Source organism: Heliangelus exortis, chromosome 2 (assembly GCF_036169615.1).
Source record: "Heliangelus exortis chromosome 2, bHelExo1.hap1, whole genome shotgun sequence".
Lineage (NCBI taxonomy): Eukaryota > Metazoa > Chordata > Aves > Apodiformes > Trochilidae > Heliangelus > Heliangelus exortis.
The window spans coordinates 92,852,978-92,874,227 of NC_092423.1; the positions used below are offsets into that span (position 1 = coordinate 92,852,978).

The 21,250-nt window shown below is 36.3% G+C and overlaps 1 protein-coding gene across 2 annotated transcripts in view; it reads right to left on the minus strand.

The window, feature by feature from the left end:
- Positions 1-21,250, minus strand: part of ZNF407 (zinc finger protein 407) — a 347,438-nt gene that overhangs the window by 201,990 nt on the left and 124,198 nt on the right. Inside the window, exon 4 of one of the 2 annotated variants that reach the window (XM_071737036.1) lies at positions 5,498-5,572. The exons of the other annotated variant lie outside the window; for it this stretch is intronic. Within the exon in view, the coding sequence (XP_071593137.1) occupies positions 5,498-5,572 (75 nt within the window). The remainder of the gene's footprint in view (positions 1-5,497; positions 5,573-21,250) is intronic. 2 annotated transcript variants of the gene reach the window in all.

Sequence of the window (21,250 nt, forward strand, 5' to 3'; positions counted from 1 at the left end):
CAGCACATCATTTACTTCCAGTACCTGTGAAAGCCCAGGAAACCCTTATGGCTTCCTTGTGTTCCTTGGGTCAGTCACGGACAGAGAAGAGCACTCAGGCAGCCTGTAACTACACCCACACTTTGGAATTGTATAGCACCAGCCAAGACCTGAACTCCACAGGAAAATACTGCTTTCAAAGGTCAAGTAGGCCTGTAAAACACTGTAAGATTAAACCGGATACTGGGTAAAGCTCCAAACCAATGCTGAAAAACTGAGTCCTTTCCACTCCCCTCCTTCCGTCACAAGGGAAGAATGCTAGATTTTCAACTAGCAAATACTTCAAATAAAAGCTACATTTCCTTCCTTAGGGCTTTTCCAAAGAATGATTCCGTAACTCTCCAAGATCCTTTTTAAGCCAAATGCCGGAAACAATCAATTAAGGTTTTCATTCCCATCCAGTGAAACTTGTAATGTTAGGTTGCAGTTGAAAAGCTTAAAACTATTTGCAAGAAGCAGCAAAAGGTGATGACAAAGCCTGACAGCAAGACTCAGCAAGTTACCCTCCAGTAGTTACAGGTAGGCTCTGCTCTATGTATACATATGTACTACCAACACCTCTACCTGGAAACCTTTCCATCAGATAGTCACTTTATAATTTTTTCTTAACATGGGTAAGCTATTATGATTGCATACAAATCAAAGCATCACAGAAAGTTAGGGGTTGGAAAGGACCTCAGAAGATCATCTAGTCCAACCCCTCCACCTACAACTGTAACTTTTTACCTTGCAGGTACAGGGTAATATTATCCAAAAGAGGCATATCAAATAGTTACTATCAGAAATTTCTCTACTCAAAGAAAGAAGGAAATAATGGTTCAACTAAATAGAAGAGGAATGGACTGATGGACTTCATTCCCTTCTAGTTCTACATTAAAATGTAAGTATTAGGACACTGCAATTTATTAAAAAATATAACAGAATTTACAAAATATCAAACCCCCATTTATTGTTCCTTGCTACTTTTCTTTCAAATCTCAATGATGCCTTCCAATGACACATCTTGCAGTCTTATATATTTTGCAGTAGTTGTACTACACATTAATAGCACCTGATATTCCAAAACTTAAGCTATTTATGCAAGTACACTGACAACACATTCCTTTTTCACTCCTCTTTTTACTTCAAAGCGTCAGTGTAAAAAATACACTAATTTTATAATTATGCTTATAAAAGAAGACCGACATCACTTGAGAAAGCATCTCATACCTATTTAAGCTGCTACTACCTAGTAACAGGCATTTACTTATAGCTGTTGCTCTCAAGTTGAAATAGTTAGGTTTTCCAGGAAATTAAGATGATTTGAAAATCACATGGTCTTCATATGATGCTGAAAGCACTGTAACATTGATTCAATTTTTAAAGCACATGAAAAGCATGCCAGAACAACCTTACCAAAGAATCCGTATTATTAATGACAAAAATTTACAAAAATGCTTCACAACAAATTCCAGTTCAGCACATGGTTGTGCTCCAGGTAACTTTATAGATATAAATGATTCTATTTGACCCATTGGAATTACTCATGTGCAAAAAGTTATTTTAGAGGCAACTCACAATGTAAAATACTTAAGGAAGATGAGGTACTTAAAAAAAGACCAGTAAAAGCCTTTCTCTAGTGTACTTATATAAAAACAGTCTAGAAAGATGTATCAGACAAAGGTCTAGTTAACAATGTCTTATATACTATAAAATGTGTGTTGTACACTAATAACGGTGTTCTGGAAACAAATATCGCTAAAGAATTGTTAAATTTTTTGTTCATATAAAAATGTCTAAGTCCAGAGTTGTGCTTAATCGTGGCAAAATTCAGTCTCACTGATTAATGACAAAGTGGTTTTAGTTTTACTTCCTTGCTCATATTTTGTGTGTATGTATCTTAAACTCAACAGTGAAACACCTCTGTTCTGTGTTTTGCCACAATTGACACCTCAGTAACATAACAATGTAACAGAAATTAGAAGTTGGCACCATTAACACTACTGATGCATTCACCTTGTCCTCAACCACAGTCTCCTAGACACAATAAAGGTGTAGCCAAAGATTTATCCTACCAATAACATGTAGTTATAGGTCCCATGAAGATTACTGACACTGAAGCAGCAAATATGTACTGTCCTTGGGCTTCACAGATAACATGCCAGTTTTGAGACACATTCAAGTTGAAAATAAATCAGTATCACAGTTCCAATAACAGGAAAAAATACCTTGAGGAATTTTTATTTTAAAACATTCCACTTCTGAATTAGCTATTAAGTGGTAATGATCATAATGGACTACGTAGTAGGGGCTTTTTTGTGGCTTAGGTATGCAGACATTTTTTACAAGGCTATTTTTTAAGCTTCTGTGATTATCAGTGACACAGTATTTTTCCCTTAAATGAATTGTGACTTAAAAAAAACAAAAAGCAATACAAAAGATCTTTTAGTAGCAATCTAATTATGAAATACACTTACTTTCTTTATCTGCACATTCAAACACTTCCACAACCTCCAAAACACCTCCCTTTTGTACATACGAAAAGGTAATAGTTTGGGGTTATGCATAGCTAGAGAGAACAAGGTGCACTAGTTCAGTATTGCTTACTAAACTCAAAATGTATTTTTTCTTCCTCTCTCAGAACACTGTCAATGTTTTCACTAGAAATTTCTTTTTGATAAGTCTCGTTAAAAGGGCACCGGTTTCTCAGAGGGTATGGGTTATAGCTATTTTTTTTCAAGCACCCTTTGGAACTTATTTCAATTTTCTGTTTTTGATGATAGTCATGCTGACAACTTTTTTTGGTCCATCAAATTCTGTAGTACAATTACATGAATTTACTTTTAATAAATTACCATCTTTGCATATATCAGTCAAACCATGAAGACTAAACACTTGCAAATAAAATGCATTATTAATTTAATTGTCACAGCCTATTTAGCTAGCTTCTATTAGTATTTGCTATTATATGCAATGTATCAGAGGGCAGAATGAAATTCAAAACATGAAGAATAAACTTATTATATTGTCCTAGAGAAATTAAAAAATCGCAAGCTTGCAAAATTATAATCAAGACATTAACATTTTAAATAGGTAAGAAAACTATGTAACTTAATTTATGATATATTTATACCCGAAGTGATTGTTTAAAATCTTGAAGAAGGATTTCTTTGGTTCCCAAAGCTATTAAAAAGAATCAAACTCATAATAAGAAGAGAAAGGTGGAAAGGAAAGCAACAGTAGTTTGCTATTTACTAGATAGATCATGTGGCTTAAACACCCACCATCACCAATGGGACTACTACTAAAAAATTACGTTGTTGTTCTAGCTCTGCCACTGCTGTTTGATGCTGCCCTCCACTAAGCTGAAGCGTCAGCTAAAAAGATATTGTAGATAAAAAATACTCACAGAATCATCCGGGTTGGAAAGGACCTCTGAGATCATCAAGTCCAACCCTTGATCCACTACTGCCGTGGTTACCAGACCATGGCACTGAGTGCCACATTCAGTCTCTTCTTAAAAACCCCCAGGGATGGAGAATCCACCACCTCCCTGGGCAGCCCATTCCACTGCCTGACCCAGTACTCCAAGGATGGATGAAGAAATTTCAGTGAAAGAGAGTGTGAAGGCACTTGTTTATGGTGGGACTGGAAACAAAGCTGCAACAGCCTGTACAAGCAGCTGGGCTGGGGAGGCTGCAGCCCTGAGCTGGATCCCTGTAGCCAGGGCTACCGGGGCTACGAACCTGCCACCACAGAGAGGGGCAGCAGGGGAGGGAGGTCCTACCCCTCCTCCTCCTCTTCCTCCTTCTCTTCCTACCCTGCTGGTGGGAGAGCCAGAAAGCCTTTGAGGAATACGGGAAGAAATGGGGAAAATGGAAACAGCCATGAGGCTTTCCAAAGAAACACACAAACAAAAGCCAGCAACAACCGATTTAGATTATAGCATGCTCCTTGTTTAGGAATTCATTTCGAGATGATGATCACTAAAAATATGCCTCTCAGGCTAAGATACTATATTTGGAAATCTATTGTGTGTATCCTTTATTGCGCACATATTCACTGGGGTAACGCAAGTTATCTCTACGTTGTATTTATGATGATTACACAGTAAGCACCCCCTTGTAAAAGAACATATTGGTACTGAATGCTTCCAGTTACAAAATAACCCACCAGAGCAAAACATTTTTGTAATTGTTGTGCTATGACAAAAGATAACCAGCATAAACTTTAATATAATATCTGCTTTGATGAAACTGTAATTGTTCTTTCAATGCATCATTCTGTATTTTAGATGAAACAGAACATCTCAAAAGCCTTTAAATAACCACGCGTTAGGGAAATTTCTGGTTAAGCACGTTGTAGAGGAAATCTCATTTACAATATAAGCAACACTTAAGCAGGAGCTTGGTCAAATGTAAGGTGTGTAAGTTACATTAATTTAAAACTCTACTCTTAGGTCACTCGGTGAAGTAAGTGGGATGAACTTGTGAGGAAAGAGTCTCATCAAGTAACATTTCCAGTATCTTTGAAAAGAAATTAAACATGACCTAAAAAGAGTTTAGCAGTGTTCTCCTACAACTCCTAGCTATCATTTATTTTCCTCTTCTTTCATATCAAAAACAGAAAATATTTCTTTACTTATCAAAGCCTACATGGGAAGAATGATTTACAAGGCAGCAACACTTGAATACAATATCAAGCATCCAGCAATCAACACTGCAGGTAGGATAACTCCACATACTTAGACTGAAGGAGAATTTGCAAAACTTTGGCAATCCAAAAACTATTAAGTTTCTAGTTGGCCCATAAATTCAAGAATATAGCAATAGCTATGCCACAATGAGCCTAACAAATCGGAGGCAAAATCTGCAAACATGGTGCTCCTTATTTGGAAAAACATTATTACTTTTTAAACCACATAAAAAATAACCTGCCTGCAAATAAAGTTTAAAACTAAGCAACTGTAAACGGATTGGAAAAAAGGAATTGATTAATTCTTATGTCTCCTAAAACACCAGATCTCTGTTCCTGTGAAGGAACACTGAAGGAACACTGAGGAAACTTTTCTGTGACTTTGACTTTGATGATCAACATAAATCTTGGAAAGTAATTTTCTAAACTTATGAGCATTAAGATCAGCAAGAATCAAACAAACAAAAAAGTAAATGCATTTGGAGAACAGTTGTAAGTATGGAAATTTTGATCATGTCACCTGCCAAAAAAACCAAAACACTCAAAAAAAGTTCAAATTGTACACCTTTTACATAGAACTGCTTTCTACATCAATTTTGCTATTGACACCTGCAGACATGTCATAAGCAATACACTGGAAGAAAACTTACATATGTTAGCTCCCTCTGTCGTTGGAGCTGAGCTTAGAGCCTGGGTGAATTCATTTTGGATAAGCTAAATATTCCAGATAAGGTCTCTTAATATTGTAAAAGTTAAAATGAGAAAGAATTTAAACGTAGTTTACCTTTCTTTGGGTGTGCCCACTCCATGCTTGCCCAGTAAATGAGTATTCAAATGTTTCTTCATCACAAATGCCACCCTGCGAAACAAAGGGAAAACCCAGATTAATTTTTCTTATTAATTTTTAATACAGTATTTTTCTGGTTTAAGCATGCACTTAGGCCTTTTTTATTAAAGACAGACTTTTAAAAAGTCCTGCTAGATGACAACTTAAATATGGAAGTGCATTCTGTAGTAGTTTTTCTGCAGTTTGCAGTAACTTGGCTATATTTCTTATGAATTAAAAATCAAAACCATACATCGCTCATCAAAAACGGAAAACCTGTTTCTGCTTCACTTTGCAAATTAGGACATATTATATAATAGATAATAAAGTCTGTTTCACCTAAATAACATTTTCTCATGTTATAAGATAATACAATTTTATTTACACCTTTCTATTTATTTCAGCCTAACATGCCCATCCTGCACCCGTTCTTCATTCAGTTCCATTTATTTTTTTTTTAATAAGTAATGAAAAATACAGCAAGATCAGATGCTTTAATCACTGGTTATGTCTAGTCAAAATTCATTGTTTTAATTATTTAGAGAGATATACATGGAAACAAATTAATAGCCTTAGTTACTTCATAGCCTTGTGAAAAGAAAAAAAAAAAAAGATGGAAAAGCTGAAACTCATGATCATGAATACACTTTGAGCAAGAATGTTGATCAGATTGGCAAGACATTGTTCAAAGCATCAACAGCAGCAACAAAAAATACTACCTGGAATTACAATTCTACCAAACAAAACACAGATAATTTACTTTAATTTCAGTGACATATGTAATGAAACAGATAGGAGCCTATCAAGTACCATTCTTCTGCTGATAAGACCATAACATCAATTTAATTGTCATGTGACTGCTTCAAACAATTTAGATATCAGACTGAACCTTCAAACTAAAATGGTTCTCTTGATAAGCAAAAATTTTACTGCTGCAACTTTCAGTGTGAAAAGGGCTTGCAAACATTTTTGTTAATTATGTATTACAGCTGTCCTTCATAAAGTTAATTACTAATAGCTGAAAGGCAATAGACTCTATTTGCATATGTACATGAAAGGCATGACATATGCAAAAATATGATTTTAATTAGCATTCCGAGATATGAAGGGCTACAAATCAAACTGGCACATTATAAGATTTTTAATGTTAAACGCTGAATTCATCTGGATGTGTTTGCAGTAATGGACAATGAAAGGACTGTAAAACACGGGTACTATGGTGTGTAGGAGCCACAAAAGCCAAGAGAAGGTACTTTTCCTTTACAAACGTGTTTATGTAGCTTCTCCACATCTGATCTACTTTGAGCACTTTCACATTATTAAAGAGAATCTCTCTTGAGCATCCTTTAAGGTATAAGAATATAATTCTGTCTTGCTTAAATGATAGCAATTTCCTTATTTTTCACAAGAAGACATTAAATACCTTTCCCTACACAATTTATAAGTATGGCATCATAATCATAACAACTGTGAATAATCTATCACACCGTTACCATCATTACTATGCAAGTGTCATCAGAATTATTGTATGTGGGGAAAATAATTATATCAAAAGAAAGAAAAAAAGTGTTCTAATAACAGCACAAGGCATTCAAAACATACTGCCTTTGCTTTTTGATGGAAATACTAATCATTTCCACATAGCCATGAAAGGTACCATACAGATTTTAATTTAGTAACACTTTTATTTCCTGTTACAAACATCCATTCTCCCTCTTCTCTAAAAGAAAAATAAAACCAGAGATATCACTGTGAATGGCTAACGTGCAAGCAACGTTGTAAAGGCATACTTTGTTATTCACATGGAATATAAAGATCCCAACCAGCTACACAGTATTTCTAGGGAAGTTTTTTGGTTTTAATTCTGAGCCTGTGTACTTGAAGCTGAACATTTCTTATACCACACAACCACGGGGGTACAGTCAGACCTTTCCACAAAATCAAAGACAAAGGCCTTGTTAATAATGGGAAACAATTAATCTCACAGTAGCTGCCAGCCCTGTTGTATCTAGGTTCTAAGTAAGAATTTTGCTCCCATTACAAAGCACAAAGAAAACGGGCTGACTCAGTAAAGTGTCTCAGCACCTCCTGACATTTTCAGCTTGTAATGTAAGGCTGGAAGACTTAGGTCTTGCGGAGCACAGAATGCTTCCCTGCAAGCCTGGAGTGCCCAGGAACAGCTCCCCACGTTACAGATTCAGACCTTAAAAAGTAAGAGCAAAGTTCCTGTTTTCCTAAGAAACTGAGAATAAGATAATAAATATTACTGACAGACAAAAACATTCTGTATTGAATCAAAAGATTGCTTTCCTTTGAATTGAGGAAAAGTCTAAACATTTTATTTTGGATGATGATTTTGAGGGCAACTTGAAAACAAAAAAAAAAAAAAAAAAAAAGGCAGACATGAGAACATGAGAACTGTTCAGAGTACGTTTAACAAATACTGCAGGCAGATTTAAGAGAAATGGTAGTGGTGTTTGCTGGCTTTAAAAATCAAACACAAAGTGTTTTCTATACATTGTTAACACCAGGTTTCTAAGCAATTACTGTTTCAGATGTCAAAAAATACTGGGCTTATCTATACCAACAACTTACCTCTGCTGACTTAAATCAGTTATTCCTAAGATAATGCCAGAATTTAATAGACAGACATGACTGAGCCTTGATCTTTTCAAATGAATCTTAAGGGAAGTCTGGCTGCCACCAGTAAGGACTCAAGGAGTGAACGCTTTCAAAATATGCTGCTTTAATAAATCTTCAAATCAAAGCTAATCTTTCTGTCAGTGGCAGTAAGCACCAATTCAGCGTTCACTGAACTTCTCATTTCTGTTTTTTTTTTTTTTAATTCTAGTGGAAATAGAAATGTTCAAATGCCAGAAATTAACTGGCTTCAGAAATGCATCAAAGGGGAATACAAAAAACCTGTAATTGTCATAGTTTGCTTCTTCCAATGCATAAAAACCAGGCCAGACCGGAGTCCTGGAACCAGTTTTACAAACTCTGATCCAGACAGAGTCACTCCCAGCTCACATGAAGAAAAGAACTCACAGCCCAGATGCTCTCCCAAGGGTCAGTTCTTGCACTGAAATATCCAGCCTCTAGATCCAAGTCATGGTCACCAGGAATTCCCCACATTTGTCAGGAAGGCCTCTCCAACAAGCCATTTCTTCCAGTGGAAAAAGGTGAGTACGTGGGAATGTTGCTTCCTGTGACATTCTGTTGGTTTAACTTTTTTTTTTTTGGTGTGATTTTCAACAACTCTGGGTGTAAGCTAGCAGAATCCTCCATCAACACCAGAAGAAATTAAAGACAAGTTGAAAACCGACACAGAGCTTTTTTCTCTATGGACAATTTTTTGCACTTAATCTATAAATAACTTGTAATCATAAATATATGAGCACCTTTCCTAAAATAAGTTTGCAGAATATTCTGCTTTCAGTTTAGAAGAGCTGTGGCTTTGTAGGAATGTGTCCACTCACATTCCATGGCAGTCTTTAAAAAGTACTTGGACTCACTCTGAGAATGTCTGTAACTGATTTAGGAGCCTCTCCAGACTTGTCTTCAGCTATAAAAGCACATTTTAATGCACAAAAGAAACAAAGGGTCTTCTAATTCTGGGAATAAAGAAACATATTGGACAATCTTTACTTCCACTTTTTATTCTAGTGTAAGACAAGTTTTCCAGCATGTACAATGTTTATCATTGCAGTACCCAAGGAATATGAACAATCTGTCATGTATTGTCTGTTCTCTCATTTTCTCTGCAGGGAGAGAATTGTGCTCTGTGAAGTATCTTGTTTTGAGAGGGAAAAAGATTTTCTGTTTTATTATGTTTCGAATCTATAATAGCTATTTTCTTTTTAATATGTGCAGCACTGTGTTAGTGAAAAGCCAAGTTAAAAAAGCCCCAACAACACACAAACTAAAAAAGCATTCAGGACCATAAAGCCATGTAATGTATTATTTCCAGAGTGTTTACCAAGTGCCCAGCCTTGGCCTAGTTCCAAGGAAGGAGCTACATCTTACCTCTATGAGAAAGTCTCTTGAAGCTACGTCAACACAGCAGTCATCTTGTAACTGCACATAACTGCTGAGGAGGACCAGCACAAGAATTTATTTTTCTGGGACTCTATAAACAAGGCATCCAGCAGTTGAAGAGCCATTTTAAATCACTTCTCGGTGGATACATTACTCTCTCCAATTGCTCTTAGAGAATTTATCTTACAGAAAACAATGTTCAATAAGAATAGAAAGGTCCAGGAGAATAACAATTAATATCTACCCTTTATTCATATTCCCAGTATCTTTTACATCTTCTTTAAACTGTCCCAAATTTCTTTATACATTAATTTAACTCTGAGAATGCAGTAAGATACTGCATGAGATGTGCAGTCCCCACGTACACAAGATGTTTTAAAAAGCTTCTCAAAAGCCTTTTCAAATAAAAAACCAAACAACAAACACAACAAAGCACACCCACAAACACAATTAAAAAAAAAAAAAAACAAAACAAAACCAAAATAGAATGCTCTTATCTTTAAAATTATTAGTATTAAGTACTTGGTTTTATCATAGCTTTCAGGCACTCAGAAAGGATTGAATGATTTACTGTTTCAGAGAAATCGCATGGGAGACCTGACAGCTTCAAGGAATAATAAGAAAAAGGATCCCTTAAACTTTTATACATCATCACAGAATATGAACAAATAATATATTATCCTGTCTGCATCATCTGTCAATAACAACACACCTGAATAACACCATACCTGAATTATACCACCTCTTGTTATTTACCATGTCTTGCAAAATGCTGCAAACCTTAATTGTAGTCGAATGAGTGGCTGACATGGAGCTATGCCAACAAGTGTATCCAAAAGAGAAAGACATAGTGCAGTTTCCTAAAGAGTATCATGACTCACATGTATTTCCAAATTATTTATGTTTAATAGAATTTGTATATGTAATTACAAATTTTTGCATATACTTTAGATTTGTACACATAAAAGTAGAACTTCATAAATTCAAATCAGCAGGTAGACAAATAGTACACAAACAGTCTATACAAACTATATATAATTTTGAGACTTTGAAAACTTATAGTTGCTACCAATATTTCATCTCTCTGTCAGGATCTTGTATTCAACAGATCAGCTTCAGGAACAAGAACATGGAGGATAACAGAAATGCTCAGAAAGCAATGGTTTTCTATGAACAAGTGATCTTTCTTCCATGCATCAAAAGTTTAAGTTCCTGGGAATTTCTTCAAGTCCATCATTCATGGATGTTTGCTGATTCTGAACAGTCCAGACTGGGGCGCTGATAACTCTCCTGCATGACTGCGCGCAAGGGACTCAATTTAAAAGAAAGTATCTGGCAGGGCAGAGTCTGGTGTGGAAGATATCCAGCAGTCTGAAAGGCTTCATGCCCTTTGTGACAAGATGTCAGGTTCAAGTGAATATCTAGTGTGGAAAACATCCAAAACCTGAAAAACTTCATGCCCTCTGTGACAGGATGTCAAGTCCTAGAACCTTGCACAAGAAAGCTGAGGTTTTCTGATTACTCATTTAGCAGCTAAAGGAAATAGGTCTTATTACTTCCAGCTAACAGTTATGGTTATTCTTCTTAAGTTAAAAAATAAACCACAAAGATTTCAGAAGGTTAACAAGTCAGGTGCAATCACCCAGTCTGCAATGTTGAAAGCACTGTGACCCACGACCTCATATTCCCTGCTGACCCCAGGTGTTAGAGAAGGACATTTTTGCTCCATTCTTACTAACACTCATAATTAAACTGGAAACTTAAATGCATACATTCAGCATCCTTCTGGCCAAACATGGCTCCCTCCTCCTCATCTTCGTGTACAAGAAATTTGGCAAACTGGAAAATGCAAACTTTCTCTTGAAAAGGGAAACTATAAGAGGCAAATGAGGACATCTTCACCATCATTAACAAAACAGGAAGAAGATGAACACAGCATGAATACCATGGTAATTTCTGGAACTTGAAGACTGATGTAAGTTTAATTTTTCTGAGAATTAATATCCTTTGTTCCTTAATTTTGAAGGTGGGGATTTTTTACAATTTTCCATGTGACAATCAAGTATGCTTCTTAATTACTTGTTTACTTTTCTGGAGATATTCTGTTGCTGAAGTTCAAAACCCAACATTTCCAAAAATCAGATGTATGTCAATATCCGATCATCTATGCAACAGACTACAGCCTCTCTTCTAAAAATAACTCATCTCATTTTTAACTGGGTTTTTTGAATGAGCTAGCAATGAAGCTGAGGTGCCCAATGAAAGAAAAAAAAAAATTAAGGGAGAAGATGACAACTTCTATTAGTGGAACATCTGTACAGTACACAGCTTGCACCCAAGGTAGACTTCAGTATCACAGCAGCTACTGTTCCTGACTTGCTTTGTAAGAGAATGACAGACAACAGGATTGTCAATGTGCTGTTCAATGACCTGCATCAATCTCAAGAATAATTTACTGCTATATGAGACAGATCATTATGGATGAGTTGTGCTCTATCAATCAATCAACTGTGCTATTCCTGCATATTCCTGCATCTATCACCGAGAAGAGAGAAATCCCTCAATGTATTCCTTTTGCTTTCTGCCACCAATCTGCATGCCCCAAGATGTGAAAGAATTAGTAGCCAAATGGCCACTAAATAGTAGCAACAACACAGTTACCTCCTTTTATGTATCCTGGAAGAAGAGACCTGGGTGCAAAGAAAAACTAAATAAAACAGAAAATATCCTCTATTGTTCTACTCAAGTTAGCTTGGGAAGTTCTTGCCATCCAATGCTGCTAGGTCCTCCCACCATCCCTATTTTAAGAGATATACGTTATAATGCAAACCACCCAGGACAGAAATTTAGTCATTGGAAGGACTGTGGAAAAAGAGAAACACACTGGCATTACTGACATTATTTTCTCTCCCATGGAGAAACTTAAATACTTGTTATTATGTGCCTCTCATGAAGTTACTTATTTTGTAACTGCAATCACAAAGGTTTTCTGCAAATTAACTATAGATCAATTCTGAATTTTATAGAATCAAGTGTTTTGCAGTGTTTGTGTTTCTTTCAAATACAAACAATGTACTCAAGCTGGTGCTTGAGTAAGTCAAGTCCAGACAGTGATAGCTGCAATTAAAATAAAGGAGAGAAGAAACTCAAAACTGCAACTGGGAACTTTTAGTTTTGGAGATACAATAAAACACAGCTCACCCAGCATACAGTGACTATGGTACAGCTTACATGCACTGAACCACAAACTTTGCCTCTGTAAATGAGGGAGAAAGTCATTTCACTCTTTAGTGCATAAATCTCTGCTGAAGATGGCACTTAGTTACTTCAAAAGATTCTTAGTGTGTGGCTCAAAGTGTACCGGCTGCATGGCACAATTAGACACTGGTGCATGGACAAATATTTCAGTTAATATCTCTCTGATCAAGCATCACATAAGAAATAGAGTTTGGACCACAAGAAAATACCACCCATACACCCCCAGAAAAGCAAGCATGAAACGTGACTGAACAAGGCCCAAATTGTTATCCATTTCATAATACCATCATAAACCACCAGAAGGTCCTGTCTTCTGTTTCAAGCCATAACAGCACGCAAATCAAGGAATATACTAGTCGGCTTAAAGTAGAGGATTTCTTTGAAAACAAGAAGTGGATCTTTCCTTATAGTACCCTATCACATCTTTAATGAACAATGAAGAGCTTCAAGTGATGGCATCCTGTCACTGCCCCCACCCTGCAAACACCAGGAATTACGAAGGTTTTAAAATTCACAGTAAAGCATCATTTATGAATAGACTAAAAATTAATGACCAGTGAAACAGATCTAACAATCAAAAAAAAAAAAACCACCCCCAAAAAAACCCCAAACAAAATGCAATCAATTTTAGGAAATGCATATCTTTTAATTCTCCCCAAACACCTATGATTAGAAATAAAACTGAAGTTGTTCATGCACCATTACTAAAAATAACAGTCTCCTTCAAAAATATGCTGCTGGGTATTCTTCTCAAACAAACCAAAACATAATAGAATGGGTTTTTTGTTTTAAATCTGAATGTGAATTGATTCATTGTCTACCAAAATATCCACAATTCTGTCACAGAGTGGAAAGAACCAACATAACAACAGCATGTTGTGCAATAAAAAAAATTTAAAAAATAGATTGTTTATTATGCAGTATACTGCTAAACCGATAACTCTAAATAAACAAATGGCTCTCTACTTATTTTTGTTTGCTTAATGAGCAGGCTAAAAATAGCAGAGCAGTGGCAAAAAAACTTTCAAGTCAGAAGGTGTTAACTTTGTCAGGAAATCACCTTACAAATATATGAGAAAATTAGTACCGCCACAAGAAATGTTTGTTTCAATATTCAGAGGAGTTAATGAATGTTAAGTGATAATGGTAGACAGCAGCAGTATGTAATTACATTTCTAAACACACCTTACCAAATCACTTCTAAGCTGAAAGAATCACATATTCTATTAATTTTCATTGGTTATCAAACATCTGTAACTGTCACCTCTAACAGGTGTTTGGTAATCTAACAGCTGCACAAAGTACTAAAAAAAAAACCAAAATAAAAACCCCAAAACAAAACAAACCAAAGGAAAACAAAACAAAAAAGAAAAACAAAAACTGAAAGAAAGGAAAGAAAGAGAAAAACCACAGAATGACAATGTGCTTTCAACCTCTCAGTCTACCACAGTGCAGAAGGTCTTTGACTAAATTCTGAAATGCAACCTTAGGCTCAGTGTGTGGATTGGCTTGCATCTAATTGAGATTAAATCCAAAAACACAACAAAATCAAAGAATAGCCTTGTTAAACTAAATGAGGCTGCAGGAATGCTTTAAATTGAAATGAAGGTTTACAGCTATAAGTATTGTGACCTAAAAGAGCACCTACCAACCTTGCCATCAAGGAATTGCTTATACCCTCTCCTTTTTTCACACACACACAGAGGAAAAAACAAAACAAAACAAAACAAAAACAAAAAACCAAACCCCCCCCCAAAAAAAAACCAACAAAAAAAAACAAAAACCAAAAAAAACCTGTATATTATATATCCAACATTCTCTTAACTCTGGCCCCTTCCTATTCCATTCCCTCCCTTTCTTCAGACATTGGTCTGCCTCCCTACCAGTGACCCAGTCCATTTCCTAGCATGCCCAGGACTTCAGATATAGAATTTGATGTTGAATTGATAGAATCAATTCCACATTCCATCATCTTGCATATGGAAAGAGACAGCAGAATTAACAGGCTAATCTTTGAAGTGGAAAGTTCTTCAGAGTAGATCCCAACTTTTTGAGAAGTCAGGTGAACCACATCTCTAAGAGCCCTGTGAGGAGTTTTGCATCGCTTTCAGCACACAATTTGCACGGAGCTTCCCAGCAATTTTGAGGACCAAAGTCTGTCTAAGTTGAAAGTGCAAGGAACTGCCTTTAAAACTGCTTCAAAGTAGCGTGTTTCAATGAGTTTCTACTTAAAAATAGAATGGATAGAGCAAGACAAATATAGTCAATTTTAATAATTTGGTTTTCCTGAAAAAGAAGTCGCTTTTGATGTTGTAGCTTCTTCCTGACTGCTAAGAAATGGCAGTTACCAGCACCTTCTAAAGGAAAAGCCATCTTAAGGGTTAAATCCTTCTCATGAAAAGAACATACTCTTGCCTGTCTTTAAAAGCAATCAAGACAAATCTAAAGACAGTTGATTGTGGGCTAGAAAACACACAGAGCCTGCAGTAGAAGTGCCACCATATATAACTTAGTCAATTCAGCAGTGCCTGTGGTCTTTTGAAAAGTTGCAAAGTACAAGGAAAGGAACAAGATTAATAAATTGGTCACCATCTGATGACTGAACTGCTCAGAAGTTATACACAAGCAGAAGGCATACACAATTTTTTATTGACAATTTACCCACAATTTGAAGACGCTGTTGGTGATAGATGGTGGCTGGAGCTGAAACTCTGCAGTCTGCTTGATCTGTGAGAATAGTGAGAATCTTGCCCTAGGTCTTTGCTTGACATAGATAAAGCAAGTGCTGAATGATTTGTTTATTCCCAAGACTTAGATTCAGCTGTATAACATATCCTTTTTGTCTTACATCCAGGCATTCCATATGACTGTTTGACTTAAGATAGAAAGCAAAACATTTTGGAATACCTGTTTGCCAAAAATACCTGCAACTGTGTGAAAACAATAAGACTACAACAGCAGGACCAAACCTGTAACCATCAGACATACCAGTCACGTGGATGAACCTTTAACAATGGTCTGTGCAAATCAGAACAGACTGGTTCCAGCCAAGTCAAAAACAAGGTAATCCTTTGGATCGGATTGCTTGCAATCCATACAAGAACACATCTGCTATGTGTATACACAAAACCATGTTTGGAGAGCAGGGAAAAAAGAAGACGCCCACCTTCATCCTGGCTTTCCTTGTCCAAGGCCTGGCCATTGCTACCTTAAAGACTCAGAACCACAAAATACTGTGGCATTGGATCATTAGTAGTTGAGCATAAATAAAAGTTTGGTGTTTTCAGTCTCAACTGGCATCTCAGCCTCCCCAGACATTCCCTTCACAGCCAACCCCAACTCTCCCTAAAAGCTGATAGCTGCAACAAATTCTTCCTCTTACCACTGAAGGGGGAGGACATTGGCTGAAAAAATGTAAGACTGTTACAGGAAACCATGATATGCAGAGCAGGAAGACTCTCATGCACCCTACAAGTACTGCAGACCTACAATACTCTCATATTATGGCTCTGAAGGTAGAGTGTGCAGATGATATCAAGAGCAGCATGGAAGTCCATCCAAATGAGAATTCCACGTGGTAGCAGTGACAATACCCTACTTGTCTCATGAGCAAATGGTAATGGTTCACCACTTCAACCAAAGACTTAGCAGAATTACTGTTTACTAAAGCTGCCAAGTGCAAAGCCTGGTGTTTCTTAAGGTTGCCTTTCATGTCCAGCAGGACTCACTTCAGAGAGAAAAATCCAAACTCAGGACTGTATGGATCAGTAGAATACTCACCTGAGGTATAACTGTTATTGAAGTACTAATCTGAGATACAATTTCTACTGATTCAAAGAGAATTAAAACCACACTGAATTTAAAAGAATTAAAGACCCATTCTTGGAGTCAAATAGGGATGTTGCATTTACAAGGTATGAAGACTTTTATCAGTCTGGGAAAACCAAAGGAATACAGATCATACAAATCAGTACAGTCATCTAGATGATATTTGTGACAGAGCAGAAAATGTTCTCTGGCAAAGAATATTCCTATCCCAGCCAGCAGTTGAGATGAACTCTGACCATTTCTGGCCACATACCAAGCATGAGAGAGATGGGAACCACACACACGCCCAATGTAATTAAAAGAAAACCATCTTAGATCTCAAGGGTCCAGATATACTTACATACATATATTGTATGTCTGTATATCAATATGTATATATTTAGAGTACATGTAAACAAACATGTGAAGAACAGATCAGTTTTGTTGCAAACAAAAATTTACAGCATGTTATCGAAAAATGAGAAGAGAGTTAGTAAATTACCTGAAAAGATGTAATAAAAGGGATTAAACTTTTTCTGAACTTGCCAACCAAGTTTCTGAGGTGTGTTTCTAGCTGGATAAAACGTAGGACTTTCGTGTTTACATACGAAGTGACAAACTGATTCTATAAAGAAATATAAACCACATCTCTTTAAAAGAAATATTATTTTCAGAAAGCCATTGGCTTTCTGAAACGAAACTTCAATCAAAAAGAGCTTTTTCTTTTCCAATCCACACTGTCATTGCAACCACACACCCACAAAGCATCATTTCAAGTGTTCACATAAAATGGTGGGATTCCACAGGTCCACTATTGGTAAGAGGGGAACCCGACAGCAAAGGCAACACAGGTATCAACACACACAGTACTCCTTCATGTTATTCCATACAGCACCACATTTTGGTTTGAATGAATGTATTCCTGTTGGAGCACTGAAATTTAATAAATATGTTTACGAATGAGGCATGAGTACACAATAATGTGTCCAAATGACCACCTGAAAATGCCCTAATTCCCTAGGGTTACTTGCAGCTATGGAACACTGCACAGATACACTAACACACAACTCCCTGTTTAGCTTTGTAAGGTGATGCAAGTCAAATCACACACAGAATCAGAGACTGTTAGGGTTTGATGCCTCTTGCCTCGGAGCAAACACTGCTCTCCAGTGTTTGAGCTGCATGCCCCACATGCCACGGGATTCTCTGCACTTTATCCATCCTGGGCTGGGTCATCCTGAGATGCTTTTCAGCCAAGAAAGGCCTCAAATTTTTGGCAGTCTAAATTATTCTCTTCAAATATTAAATATATACAAAAAATGTTTTCTTATTTGTTATAAACAAAAAAGGGCAAACAATAAATCAGAGGCCTGTTATGTTTCTTTACAATTTCAAAGATTATGAGAGCCCCCCCCAAAACCATGTTTTATGACGTGAAATGTCTCTGTCTGCACAGACCTAGAAACAGATTGACCAGCATTCTTTTATAGTACTGAATAGTTACATACAACAAAATGGTGAATGGGTTGGTAGAATTGATTTTATAAAGAGTTACAAACAAAATAGCCCAAAATATTAACCAATAAACACACGCCTGGGTGGAAATGCACTATTACAAAATTACCGTAAAGATCCTCAAACTGTTCAGGGGAGAAAAAATTCCAGTTTTCCACATAACCTGACAGCGCAGAGTTTTCTGATAATAAGATCCAAGGAACCTGTAAACCCAAGGCTCTAATTTTCTTATGGCGACTATGTAATATTTTGCAAAGTAAAATTGACTGAGATGGAAGCTATTTTGCATGGTACAGTGGCGATGGCTAACAAATGAGAGTTTTGTGGGCTGAATGTTAGTCCCCTGCCTCATCTGCCACCCCTAATGACAGCAGCCACCTGCTGTTTTATTGTCACAGCTGGAGCCGGTTCACACTCCTTGGTGCTGAGCTCTGCCCATGAGCGCCAAGCTCTCGCCTCGCCTCATTACTTTGATGAACTTTTTATGGTCAGCACCCATGAAGACCTCATCTAGGACTATACAACCTAGATCGGCTTCAGGGAGTGCTTCCAGCTAGCATGAGGTGATAACACACAGTGACACCACGGCTGCTACTGCCTGTCACTTAGTCAAGTTGCTCTACTGTACTCCTGGCTCTACAGGGCCCTCAACAGGTAAAATGCCATTAAATTCTCCTATAAAGTTCACTCTCTCGATTTCACATTGCAGGATACAGGTGATATCCTACAGGCAAAATTTAGTTTTCCAAAGATAGATATAAAATTAAAAAATGTATCGTGCTGTTTACTACATGTAACTACAGACAAGAAATTTGTACATTCCCTAGACATGAACCTGCTGCATTCCTAAAAGAAATATCCTGGCATTAAAGAAAGCAACAATGAAAACCATATTACAGCTTCATTAACACCATCAAATAGGAAAAAAAAAATAACAATGACATGTCTCTTACAGGAGAACCATTTTATCTTAAAGAAATGAAAGCACACATACACACACACAAAAATCAAGCCTGCCAAATGAAATTATTAGCCAAATGAATCCACTGTGGAGAATGATATATGCTGCTACCCTCTCCCTAACTCTCACCCCCCCTTTATAAATTATTTTAGATATGATAGTTTATCAAATCAAGATAACAATGAAGCCAAGCCTTTTACATCCTCTTACTTAATCAGAGCACTCTTAGTGTTCTCTACTATTTAGCAGCAGATATAATAATCCTTCCCTTTTCAAAATTATTTTGTACTAGCAAACACTTCCAAATCTACCGAGCCTGTATACATTTCTAAACTGCATTGGATTTTTTTATTATTGACACATTTAGAGCTGATTTAACCCCAGGTTTACTTTCAGCACTAGAATAATCTTTCTGGTGTCAACAGAGCTTTAAATTTGCCTATATTTACATATATCATTAAGATTAATATATGTGCTATTAATAATAATTTCATTAACATTCTGAATTCATCAAATAACATTTTGACTTTTGAATGGCTGCAGGCTATTACAAGCCTAAAAACCAGAACATTTTCAGTATTCACTGTGTAGCAATCCAGCTGATCAGTTTTGACAAATTCATGCAATACTAAAAGCCATTAAATTTCATTTAGTTTAATTTTAAAATTCTACCTAAAAAACAAAAGGGCAATTGTCTTTTTGTACAAACAGCATGATTTCCAATAAATACAGCCTCCTGACATCTGAAAAAAACCAAACCCAAAACCAACTAGTTTTAGAATTTTATTTTATTTAATTTTTAAAAAATTTATCATAACTATCAAGACCCCCCTGAGCTAGCAGGAGCTGAATACTCCTAATGCGGTATATACAGTGCAGAAAATTCCTCCAGAAAAACAGGACAGTCCTGCAGATACTCAGCACTTCACATGACAAGACACCTTTGAGAGGTGGAACCTTAAAAATATTGCTGAGCACAGACATTATCCTACATTTCTGAGAATTTTTTTATGCAAGCCCTTCTTTATTAGTGCTTTTTAAATGTGACCCAATCTGCAGTTGAAGAGCCGGAGAAAATTCAACAAAGGTTTCTATTCTGCTAAAATCTGAGAACCTCCCATATAGTCCTGAAATGCATTCAAGTGGAGAACACACAGAACGTCATGTAATGAGCACCTAAAATGTATGAACAGCCTCGCTGAATATAAATGACACCAAACATAGAATCATAGAATTGGCTGGGTTGGAAGGGACCTCAGAGATCATCAAGTCCAACCCTTGATCCACTACTGCAATATCTCTACCAGTACAATTTCAACAAGCACTTGTCTTCTGCACAATGAGTTCAAAAGAGAACTTCTTGTGAAGCACAGTGACATACTGATCACACCCTTTGGAGAGTCCAACAAAAGCTGAGAAAATTGGTTTTGAAAGAAAAAGGAATTTCCTTCTAGAATAGATACAATAGGGTTAAGTCAAACCTGTACTTTGCAGGACACATTTCATACCCTTAAAAATAAAGTATCAAAGATGAAGCTTGAACAGTGCAGGGTAAGACACTATGAAATGGATAAGCTGCCTCAGTAGAACAATCAATGGTTTCAGTAGAACAATTTCATAATGGTGCTGATAATTAAATAACAATGTCTGAGACAGTTTTTAAAATTATTTTTATTTTTAAAAGTAGTGCATCTGCTGCTGCATACCTATTGTATGCTTTATGATAGGACATAATCCTTCTAAAAAGTTTATCTTTTGTCAATCTCTAACCCATAACAAAACTCTAAAGCCACATTTAGCTGGGTATTTATGCTCCTGTTAGAAAGGAATTTGTGGAAGAAGTGAAAAAAATTGTAAAAAAGCCTACATGCATGTATAAATATTTGAGAATATTTTTTGTTTGGTAACATTGTGTTGCCATGGCATAAGGACTGGAGTTTAGAGTTGCATTCTAAAATATATCTTCAATTTGCCCAGCACTTACAGTTCAATGGTCTGTAATTTTTAATATCCCTCTATTTTCCACCAATTTTAATTTTAGTTGCTATTATTTAAAGTTCATCTTTCATGCCCTTTCAATTGTGATTTTGTGACAACAAATATCAGAGCCATTTCTGATGGTGACTTTTACT